Genomic DNA, 11305 nt, shown 5'->3' with positions numbered 1-11305 from the left:
CACAAAGCATTTTTGTGTACAGTGTGGAAGAGGCCTGATGTTTACCTGATGGCATGCACTGCATAGAGTGCTTATACTTTGGTATATTGGTAGTATTATAGTACTGCAGTTTACTAATACATAAAAGATTAAATATTAGCTGGATTAGAAAGGAGCTCCCAGGTCTGCCACACTAAAACTAATCAATCCTCTTAATGTGAAAAATTTGTCCCAATTTTTATACAGATCAACATCATGATAATCCAAATTTACAGGTAACCCTGCCTGACTGGCTTGACTGATCAAATATGCCCTGAAGAAGCTTTATTTAAAATTGTTAGGCATTAAAAGTGTGTCTTTATGTATTTTTTGTAGAAATACCAACAGAAAAAGTTAATTGAATAATACTTTTAATGTTGTGAAGTGTCTTATACGAATCTCCGACAGGCTGTAAAAATAGGTCTAATAATACAGATGTTTTTTATCCTATATCAACAGCAATGTGTAACAGCTGATTTCCAATCATCATATATGAATTACTTTAACTGTAAAACATACAAAAAGAGTTGACAGCATTTATGCATTCTTGATGTGAGCAAAAATCTTTATAAAACAAATTTACTGAGCAAACTGATAAATACAATACAGAATACAAACATAGTGGCTGTTCAAATATTACAAAAAAAGCATCTAAGAACCAAAGAGAAAAAATACAACAAGCTTGCAAGACAGGATTGGATTCTGCGTGTGCACACAGAATTAGCGTGTTCATGACTTTATGCATCAGGCTCAAAGGCACCGTTGGTCTGACCCGTCGGCCTCTTGGGCAGAGGTCTGCCTGTCGATCTGACTCTCCTCCTGCTGCTTATGGAGCCCAAAGCATCTGCATCTGAAAATGTGGCCTGAGAAGAAGCTGCAGGGACTCCTGGCTTCTTCACCTTCTTTTTCCTTCTAGTCCTGTGAGGAAAACCAGATTTCACAATCAACACCACAATGTGGGATGTCAGTCATAAACCAGTTCTGCTTTTCCTTTAGAGGAGTAAACCCTTAATCCACGTGTCAAACTCAAGGCCCGTGGGCCATATCCGGCCCGCGAGATCATTTTGACACCCCTGCCTTAATCCCTGTGCAGTGTTCAGTAACCACACCTCATGTGGAGCAAATACAGCCACTCACCTGGCGTCAGTCAGCTCGGGCTCGGTGTCAGAGAGGGTCGGCTCAGAAAGAAACCTGAGTTCCCCAGAAGAACTAATTGCAGCAGATACCTTGAAGATATGAGCATTAAGAGAAGAACAGGAAAAGATAAACCCCCTACAGACACCATAAGCTACTAAATACACCACCTTCATGCACTGTTTGGAAGTACAGATGAAAGTGATACTCCTAAAACACGTTACATACCGTACACCCACTGTAGGCTTCAGTGTGACTCAGAACTTTTCATACGTTCACTAAGATATAACTACTTTCAGCAGAGCATGGGAGCTGTGTTTATCACAGGTTTTCTTGCACCAGTTAATATGCAGAGAGCAGAAAAGGTCAGAATACGTAAAAACCCAAGAAAACCTGACCTCTGCTGTGCCAGGAATCTCTAATCTGCTTCCATTGTAAACAACGCAGATAAAGGCGATGAACTGAAATGATTTAATATGGCAGATGGAGTGTGGACCTCATAATGGGCATATACAGTCATGGAAAAAAAATTATTAGACCACCTGTGAACTGTGAAGAAGATAGCTGCATGCATGTCATTTTTGGTGCTTTTTTTTCCATCATAGCTGGCAGAAATAAAACTTTTAGAGCCACATTTCAAGCCTGCAGTGGGTGTTTAATGGTCAAAAGGTTATATTTAAGCCACGATCAGAGAGAAGCACATTAAACACAGGAGATAGAAAGTGCAGAAGATATATCTGAATCCCATTTCACCTTTTAACCTACATACTGTACTATATCACTTTCTCCTCTTACCCTGGTTGGTGTCGACCTGTCAATAGTCCCCTCTGACAAAGCTGCCTGTGCCTCTGCAGACTGACTGAACTCTTCATTGAAATCTCCTACAACAGCAACATGCGTCACATTTAGAAGTTTTTAGAAGTGTTAAATTATATATCTAGCACGAGGAAATGTAAGCCACTCACTCTGATCTGCAACATAAGAAGCAAGAAAATATCCCTGCTGCCCGTTGACCAAACGTCCAAACCACCAGTTGTCGTTGTCTTTGTACAGCACTTGGATGACGTCGCCGCGACGTGTTGTCAGTTCATCCGACCGATTGGCTCTGTAGTCGTACAGGCAAACAACCTGGGAGATAAACAAGAGGGAGAACAATTGAATATTACAGGAGAAAGGCTGTAACAGAGCTTAAAGTTGGAGTGGATACTTACTACTTGTTGAACAGGGGCAGAGTCTGTTTCCACATTTGAGCCTGAAGAGATGTTGTCAGGGAGGGTCTGAAGGAGACGCGCAACAATGTTTTAATCGTGTAGCAGCAGTTTTAGAGACAAAAATGATGCAGCACAAAGCCTTACCCTCAAAGATGAAGCTCCTTTTAAACGCTGAGCCACTGGCATGAACCCGCCTGAAATTATAAGAAAAAGCAAAAATACTTCATCTTCCACAATAACACAATCCAATTACTCGTGTTATATTCGACATTTACGGACACGTATAAATCACAAGCGGTCCGTCTGTGTCTGAGCATTCGGTCTAAACATGCTTTACTTTATGCAGCTATAATCTTTGGAAATATTTGACCCTCAGGTGTTACACAGCTCCAGTAAAGCCACTTACTAGTTACAGAAAATAATAACTGACTGAAGCAGCCACTCACGGTTTTGTGTGATCAGAGCCGCCTGAGGAATAAGCTGCTCCGCTAGAGAACCAGAGAGCTGCAGCTTGGAGTGCGGCGACAGCAGAGATGGAGGCGGCAGTGAGGCGTTTAATCCCGTCTGGGGGAAAAAAAATGGTAGACACATTTTTACATCGGTGGTAATTTAGTAATTATGACGTATTTCATTGTGGGTATTTGCAAGGAAAACCATGTTAAAAAGTCAGGATTGAATTGAAATTCCCTTCATATACAACAGGATCGCCTTAATAACAAAAATCCAACAGTATAGTTATTTCTTTCCCTGGCAATTGAGCAATGAGCTGTTTCATACACCAGGAAGCAAATCAATGTTGACAAACTGCTCATGAATACTTACTCACCCTGTCTGACCTTAATAATGTGCAAAGTATACAAAGGTGTGTTCATGGAGCACGGGAAATAAAAAACTCACCATGCCAGTGTCTGATGTAAAGCTCCTCCCCGTGTGAGTCATGCTCATTCTGTCTGCAAATCCAAAACATAACAAAAAATATTCTTTGTGTAAATAAAGACAGAACAGAGAGAGAAGACCATCCAGATGTAATCCAGTAAATCAGGTAAAACTGCAAACAGTACCTGGCTCATAGATCAATCCAGACGTTGAAGATCTGTGATGCGTTTCCTAAAAATAGAGCAAAAATGTTTAACTTTTGCTTCTATGACTGTATTAAGATTCATCTTTTAAAGTGTACCTAAAGTAATACAGAATGAGGATTTACTAGAACAGAATCCAGCTGTTCCTTGACACTCTGCATTTTCAGTGCAAGTCTTGCTGCGTGAGCAAAGTCATCCATGGCTGAAGATGCAGATGTGTCCTGCAAGGCTGGAGGGTCTGGAGTGTTTCTGACGGTTTTGGTGTCTGTAGAAGTCAACATGCTCGCCGTTTTTATACTGTGCACCTCCAGCTGGGAAACTGCAGGGAACAGAGGGACACAGCTGTAGCTCAGTGCGTCTCAAACACTGGATTTCACTACTGACTGACTTGAGCTGCATATAGAGAAAACAAAAACGTGGTGTTTGTTGTCAAAGAAAACACCAACCTTTACGATTGTACAGGTACACGTGGATAGGCTGGTTCTGACCGAAGGCACTGAACGCCGCCATGTTCTCGTGAGGATGGAAAGCGACGCCGTGGAGAGCGGTGCGGTAACAAAGCTCAGAGTACACAGCAACCTGGTCACCTAAGAAAATACAGTCAGCTGAAGCACTACGCAGAATATTTTCTAAAATGTTAAAAACTAACCTGTCTCTTTACGACAGAAAACAAACATGATGCTCACCTGTGTCGGTATTCCAGACGTACGCCATCCCATCCTCACTGCCGGAAAAGATGAAGTTCCCACATGGAGTAAAAGTGCTGTAAATCCTCTCTCTGTAGTTTGTGGCTCCAGTGTACTTCTTTACAGCCAGACTGAAAGCGGGAAAATGACATAATACCGTACAATAAGACCCCAAATATGGTAATGCCACACGCTTATCATCTACAACATGTTAGACTTTATTTAAGGAATTCCTATTTTGTCTTCTAATAAGACTTTTTTCTGCTTTATTATATTCTCGATTGCACTTTTTCAGCTTTCTCTGACTTACATTCTCAAATCCATCATCCTCAGAACGCTGTCTTTGGCGTGTATGAGCAGACACCGCCCGTTTGGATGGAGCTGCAGCATGTTGATGGGGACACCGCTGAGGTCGCTCTCATCAATTTTCTGCCAAGAAGCAAACACAAGATGAGGAATAGGTTTGTGCAACTCCATTTAATTTGACCGACATCTGACAAATCTATACCATATTACATATAAATACCAACTCTTATACCTTCTCTATGCACCAGTTGTGGGATGGCTGCTGCCGCTGTCTGCTCTCACTTACTGACGTTTTCCACACGATGATTAAGCCCTTGTTGTCTGCAGAGAACATTCTCCTTCCTGCACGCGACAGAAGAAACAAAAAAACATCAGCTGTGTGAAAATATAAGTAAAATATCCTTCATTCACATAGCCTCATATTCAGTACACAGAACACAAATGTTTTACAACAGACTGTAAAAACTAAACAGAATTCTCTTTAAAAATTTATAGAAAGGCAAATATACACCTCACATACACAAAAACAGACACATGTAATAGAGAGATCTCTCTGGTTGGGAGTTTTTCATTTGATAAGCAAACAGAGCAGCTTCTCCTGCTGCTGACTTAGTCCTTGAAATAAGGACATTTCCCAGAGTGTCAGTGCCAAAAAACCTCACAAAGAAAACAGTTAAAGGCAAAGTAAATGTAAATCGCATGCATAAAAGCCAGACAGACAGACAGCCACGGGAGAAGGCTTCATTTGAATATTGGGGGGATGCATTAAGATAGAGGTCTGAGGGTCCTCCCCTAAGGAAAGTTTGAGCATTAAACATTTAATTTCCTGCATTTTGATGAATTTTTAAACACCAATGTGCCTGTTCTGCATCAGTTTATGGTCGAAATGTGTTTGTTTATGTTAAAGAAAACAGAAAATTCAGACACCAGGGTACAATTCAGAATATAATGCAGTATTTACAGATGGAATTATGTTTTCCATGAAAAAGTAAGTGGTTGTATGAGCTCATAATTCACATTGTGAGAGTAATAAAAAGACCAACTCCTGTCTGAGGCATTTTTTGTTCTATCAGTGATGTTTAAGCAATAGGGGAGATATTCCCTGCATCACCCCAGATCTATATAAAACCAAACTATATGCAAAGTTTATATCATTCAGTATTTCTTAGACATGTAGGCAGTTGATTCTCTCCATTGTCATATTATCTGCCAAGCCCTACTTTATATCAGCTGGCTTATAAACCTAATATCATTCACTTAAATGACATGTGAAACTACATTTTTTCAGCGACTGCATTCATTCTTATCTTGTGCAGCATTGTGGCTCCCTGTGGGTCTTTCCCAGCATGCACTGACCTACACACAAAAACTCCACGCTGAAAATACAATACCTTCAGAGTCAAAACAAACGGTGTTGATGAAACTGCTGTGACCCTCAAACTCCTGCAGCAGCTGACCGTTCACATCGCTGACATCGAGCCTCCACGCTCGAACCAGACCGTCGTAGCCCCCAGTGACCACCAGGTTCTGGGATGTGGGGTGGTACTGAGCACAATACACAAAGCAGGGGTGAGGGAGAACCTTCTGGGCTGTTCCCTGAAGCTTCTCCACGTTCCACTCTCTGGAGCAGAAGAGGAAGGGGGAGAAAAATTATCATATTTAATACAATTTTAAGAATGAAGACAAATGTGTTCTTTAAATGTATTTGTTAGTAAGACATTTACCACTAAAAACAGACTACAATCCAATACAGTTCGAGCCTCCTACTATAGGAGCAATAATGGCTCCCCCTGCAGGTTTGACCAAAGAAGCTATTGCAACAACTGAACTACCACTAAACAACAGTGATACCTCATTCACTCCTAATTATTTCTACGTATTCTTTAAATTTACAGACAGAAGCTCACCTCACAGTTCCATCTGAGGAGGCTGACAAAAGGCTCCGATCATCTCTGGACCAGCAGAGATCGTAAACTATTTTCAGATGGCCACTGAAGGCAGCCAAAACCTTGCCAGAAGGAATCTCATACACTGGAACAATAAATATGTTATTTCATTAACAATACCTTTCCTTTTGCATGTGCATGTAAGTTAGAAACTCCTGAGGGCATCACAGAGCTGTTGATGACTACGGTGGATAAACAGCAGGTGAATTAGCTGGACATTTTTGCTGAGGAGTCAAAAGGAGCATCAGGAGTTTTACAGTGATGAGGCTTTGCTTACCTACAACAGGGAAAGCATCTCTGTCAGCACAAGCAGCAGCCAATACAGTTCCAGCATGAGAGAAGAGTACCGTGAAGCAGCCCATCTGACCACCACGGAACATCAGCACAGACTTATTAGGAATCCGACAGATCTGCGACAGAAAAACTCTTGTAAGACTTGAATCAGGGGGCCTCAGATCAGCAAATATTTTAGCTTATTTTAGTCCTCTAAGGAAAGAAGCAGCACAATAAAGAGCTGATACACCTTTGAAGTTTGGAAATCAAACATCTTATGGTGCAAACAGGCAAAAAAAAAAAGTCTGAAAAGATGACTTGTTTGTACGACTGATCAGAGCAGTTTAAAATGAAACTCATAACTATGATTAGCTACCTGACCAGGCAGCCTGCTCCATCTCAAGACAGGCGGTTTGCTGTCCAGAGGTTGTGTCAGGGTTCTCTTGGTGACTTCATTCTGTAGTTCACTGTAGGAGGTGCTGCCTCTCTCTTCCTGCAGTGCCATCATAGATCGGATACTTGGATCCACCTGTGAAACAAAAAACAGCTCAATTATGACATCTAAGTGAATCTACTTGTTGCTTGACTTAAACTTTACACCAGACTATCTGCAGTGTAACTAATGTGTGAAAAGATAAATAGAAATATTCGCTTTCTAGCAGCGAGAAAGTAGCAAACAACTTACATGTTCAGGGAGTTTAATGCCTTTCACTGTAACATAAAGGGTGGATGCGTATTTGATTCTCGGGTGCTTCCTCCACCACTCAACCACCTCCACCGTTTTAGGTTGTCTCTTTGCCCGAGGTGGAGGGCAGAAGAGTTGGAGGCGAAGTTTGCTGTCAATATTCAGCACGCCATTTGTGCCAACAAGCTAAACGATGGAGGGAAACATGAATTAAGTAAGTTGGTATGAACAAGAGCAGCTCTTTTCTTTTTATATGAGCAGAAAAAACACATCACCTTGAGAAACGCCCATGCAATCTTCTTGAATCCTCGCTCGTGCTTGTCGACGTCAACATTGGCTCTTGCTTCTTCCATAGTTACAAAATCCAGGATCTTTACGAAACATTTCAATAAAAAAATGCATTACTGGCAGCTAAAAGCATTTAAATGTTTAATTAATCGTTAATTAAAATATCTCTTACTTCAAAGAGGAGTATGACTTTGGGGCTGTCTTCATTTTGCTGAACAAAGTAACCAAATCGCTCGTTGAAGATGATCTGTTCCTGCCACTCTGGGATGATTGACTTGTTCTTCTTGAAATCAAAAGGCTGAGTCATGATGGGGATAATGTGGTCGACATTTTCATGTTCATAAAACGAGGAGACTTGCCTGTGGCTGTGAAAAACAAGGGAATGACATTGAATGTTCAAGCAAATACTAAAAATGAATAAATAATAAATACATAAATAAATGTTAGAAAGGCTGTAGAGCATGTCTAGATTTAATAAACAGCGAGAAACTGTGGTCCAAATGTTTTAAATATCCACAGAAAAAGTGTACCCTGCAATGAAAACCACACCTCTGTGACAACACTATTTAAAACTGTGTTGTATTGTACAGAAATCATTCTTACCAGTCTTCTTTCTTCACATATTGTCCCGTGTTTTCATCAACAACATGGACCTTCACCATGGGGTGTGAGATCAGTCTGCCCGTCTTGAGGTGATCTGCTCTGTGGATAAACACTGCCAGAACAAGGCTGTCATCAAATGTTGGTTTCTCTGGTGCTTCTGGCTCTGTGTCACTCTCTTCTTTGACAACTGAAGATTAGAAAAGGAAATATTACATTCATCTACCTGTTTCTTTTTACACGTTTATTCTGAACTTTGTAAATCCTGAAAACTAACATCCAATTACCGTGCTTTTTCTTCTTCTTTTTCTTCTTTCCCTTGGATTCTGTTTCGTTTTCCACATCAGCATCCTGAGCTGCCTCTTCATCTTGATCCCTGGTGGAACAAAAGTATTAAATCTAATTTTAGTACCCTGAATATAAAAACAAACAACAAATTCACAATATATGAGGAGGTATACACACCCCACATCTGACTCTGTGACTACAGATTTCAGCTTTTTCTTTTTCTTCTTCCCCACATCATTGTTCAGCGTAACATTTTGTGAGACAACGCTCTCGTCTTCGGCTTTGACCCTCGTCTTCTTAAAAGTCCTCTCCTCCTCCTGTGCTATTTGCTGCTGGTATTCATGCAGCAGCTTATCCTCTGCATCTTCCACCTGACTCTCTGCTTTAGCCTCTGTATCTTTTTTACTTTTTCCCTTCTTACTTTTCCGCTTTGATTCTTTTCCACCACCAACATCATCCGAGTCCAAAGCAACCTCAGATTTTGAAGCATCTGCATCCTTCTCAATGTAACTTATGATGTCCTCAGGTGCAGGAAGGGAGGGAAGGTCTCTCTTACTCTTCTTCTTAGCTTTGGGTGTTTTAATCTCCTCTTGGTTCCTGCTGTTGTTGACATTAACCTTTTCTGCAATTTCCTTTTCTCTCCTTTTGTTCTTGGTGAAGCGAGGGCTGCCATGTTCAGGATCATACGTATTCTGGAGGATGGTCTCATCATCTTCTGTGTCCTTCTCAAGGTTGAGATTCTTTTTTAGATTCTGGAGCTAAAAAGAGTCACAGGGGTGATTACAAAAATGTCAGTATTTACAGCATATTGTTCCTTATTAAGATTTCAAAAGTGAACACTAGTTTGCACTGTCTGTCAGTATATTTTGGAGGAATGGCATTGTGTATATGTAGTATGTATTTTCTGCTGCGTATGAAATGCCACATATCCAAGGATGTCATAAATTGTAGTAAGACATGCTCTGCGAGTACTTTATGGCTTTGCAAGCATTGCAACACAAAATAACCACATCCTGGACAGCTAATGTGTTGTTCTCTACCACTGAAGGTTTAAATGTACATATTAAAACTCATACCACAATAGTCTCCTTTGCTTCAGTGCTTTTCTTCTTCGACTTCCTCTTGTCTGGTTCACTGTATTTCTTCAACACTTCATTGAATCTCTCCCGGGTCTTTGCCCGGTCTTCACTTTCACCTAGAAAAGGTTATAAAATCCTTGTAAGGCAAGGTGGTGACACTTCATACTTATATACTGTTCATAGTACAGTTGTGGAGTACTTTGTATTCATTTATATACATCCCAAACGTGATCAACAAAGACAAGGTGGTGGACTTTTACAGATTTAACAACCATACAGTCTAAAAAAATGAAGAAAGCCCATCCATAATTAGCTACAACATTACAATGCTGATTCCGCTATAATCCATGACAAATACTGATACTACTAATCTTATGTATGTTGTTGATGATACTACTGTGCAGTTTTGCTAAGTTAACTGGAGCAGAGCACTTCTAGTTTTATTTAATTAAAAATCAAAGTACATCTACCAACACTGGTGTTCTACGGGGACAGCAGGAAACTCACCTGCTGGCATTCTCAGGCACCGTAATGTCTCTCATTCTGAGGACGAAAGAAGACTAATCCAAGGACTAAGGTGCTCATTCTAAAAACACAAAACACGGACAAGGTTAACGTAGCACAACAATGACTCTGTGGCTGCTTCACACCGATGGTTTCTCAAGCTAAGTATTTCATTCCGGTTTAGCAATTCGGATCAAAACCTGAAAGAAAGAAAGTCGCGTTTTAAGTTGTAACTGTTTATCCAAAGCTAAAAGTGATATGAGAAAAAGTCTGTGAGAGGACAACAGTTAACCTAACGTTAGCAACTTTAGCAGCTAGCTTGCTAAGCGCTAATAACAGCTAACTGTTAACTTACTACGCTTGTTACAGTAATATTTACATACTTTAACAATTACTCTAAGGCCTGATATACACCAAAATCCGCAGAAATGCACTTGAAATGCAGGATAAGGTCTGTTTGAGGGTAACTTCGCGTATCTACCCCGCAGTGATTGAGCTGTCCTCCAACTTCACCGACGACGCTGCGACGGTTTCCAAGTCAACAGGAGTGAACGAGGGGGCGGAGCGTGACGACCATGTTCATGACGTACAAACACAAACAACGAACTTGACCAGTGAAGTTTGAGAACAGAGGATACGTAATTACGTAACGGAAAGCCCTCTCAAGCGTAATCAGCATTTGGAAGATTTAAATTATTTTTTTATATATTTCATTACATTATAATAAAATTAGATAGCATTTTATTTCAATGTGCGGCTATTATTTTGCTTTTTTTGTATACTGTCCATTTGTAAAATAAATAAATCCTTTTACTGAAAATAAAGAAGCGTAACACTGAAAACAACATAATCATTGCAGAAGTACTAAATACATTTATTTAAATAGTCAACTCTTTCAGGTATCAATTATATATTTACTTTCTGTACAGCTTTCGTTTTTTATTTTATTTTATTTTATTTTATTAAGTGGGTCCTGACTTTTAGTTCAACAGGTACCACGAACTAATTTACTTTTTGTGCAGTTTTCAAAGGCTTTATTATTTTATTAACTCTTTCTATTAATTGAGTTTTAGTTATACAATTCCCTATATCACAGGATGGATCATATATGAATAGTACAACAAAAACAAACAAAATATATTTATGTATTTTAGCCATCGTGGTATAACTATTTTACAAGCAAAACATGAACACAAAGTAATCAGATT

At 40.0% G+C, this 11305-nt stretch overlaps 1 protein-coding gene across 2 annotated transcripts; it reads right to left on the bottom strand.

Annotated features, from left to right (window-relative positions):
* Positions 1-372: 372 nt before the first annotated feature.
* On the bottom strand, positions 373-10696 carry ahi1 (Abelson helper integration site 1). Of its 2 annotated transcripts, none has more exons than XM_022204258.2 (27): positions 10579-10696; positions 10101-10179; positions 9591-9709; positions 8692-9272; positions 8514-8602; positions 8230-8416; positions 7799-7991; positions 7614-7709; positions 7339-7524; positions 7030-7182; positions 6658-6790; positions 6342-6465; positions 5826-6055; positions 4667-4776; positions 4439-4557; positions 4129-4259; positions 3889-4029; positions 3568-3761; positions 3425-3470; positions 3261-3313; positions 2810-2927; positions 2508-2557; positions 2364-2429; positions 2118-2280; positions 1948-2033; positions 1156-1244; positions 373-936 (listed from the first exon to the last, which is right to left on the bottom strand). In XM_022204258.2, the coding sequence occupies exons 2-27, from the start codon at positions 10108-10110 to the stop codon at positions 756-758; spliced, it is 3648 nt and encodes a 1215-aa protein (XP_022059950.2). In that variant the 5' UTR covers positions 10111-10179; positions 10579-10696; the 3' UTR covers positions 373-755. The 2 variants fall into 2 exon arrangements, with proteins under 2 accessions (XP_022059950.2, XP_022059952.2); XM_022204260.2 differs by having other exon boundaries at positions 10481-10605.
* Between the last annotated feature and the right edge of the window lie 609 nt (positions 10697-11305).

Source organism: Acanthochromis polyacanthus, chromosome 1 (assembly GCF_021347895.1).
Source record: "Acanthochromis polyacanthus isolate Apoly-LR-REF ecotype Palm Island chromosome 1, KAUST_Apoly_ChrSc, whole genome shotgun sequence".
In the NCBI taxonomy this organism is placed as follows: Eukaryota; Metazoa; Chordata; class Actinopteri; family Pomacentridae; genus Acanthochromis; species Acanthochromis polyacanthus.
Note: the sequence above shows the minus strand (reverse complement) of the source record. Positions and strands in the feature narration are given on the sequence as shown.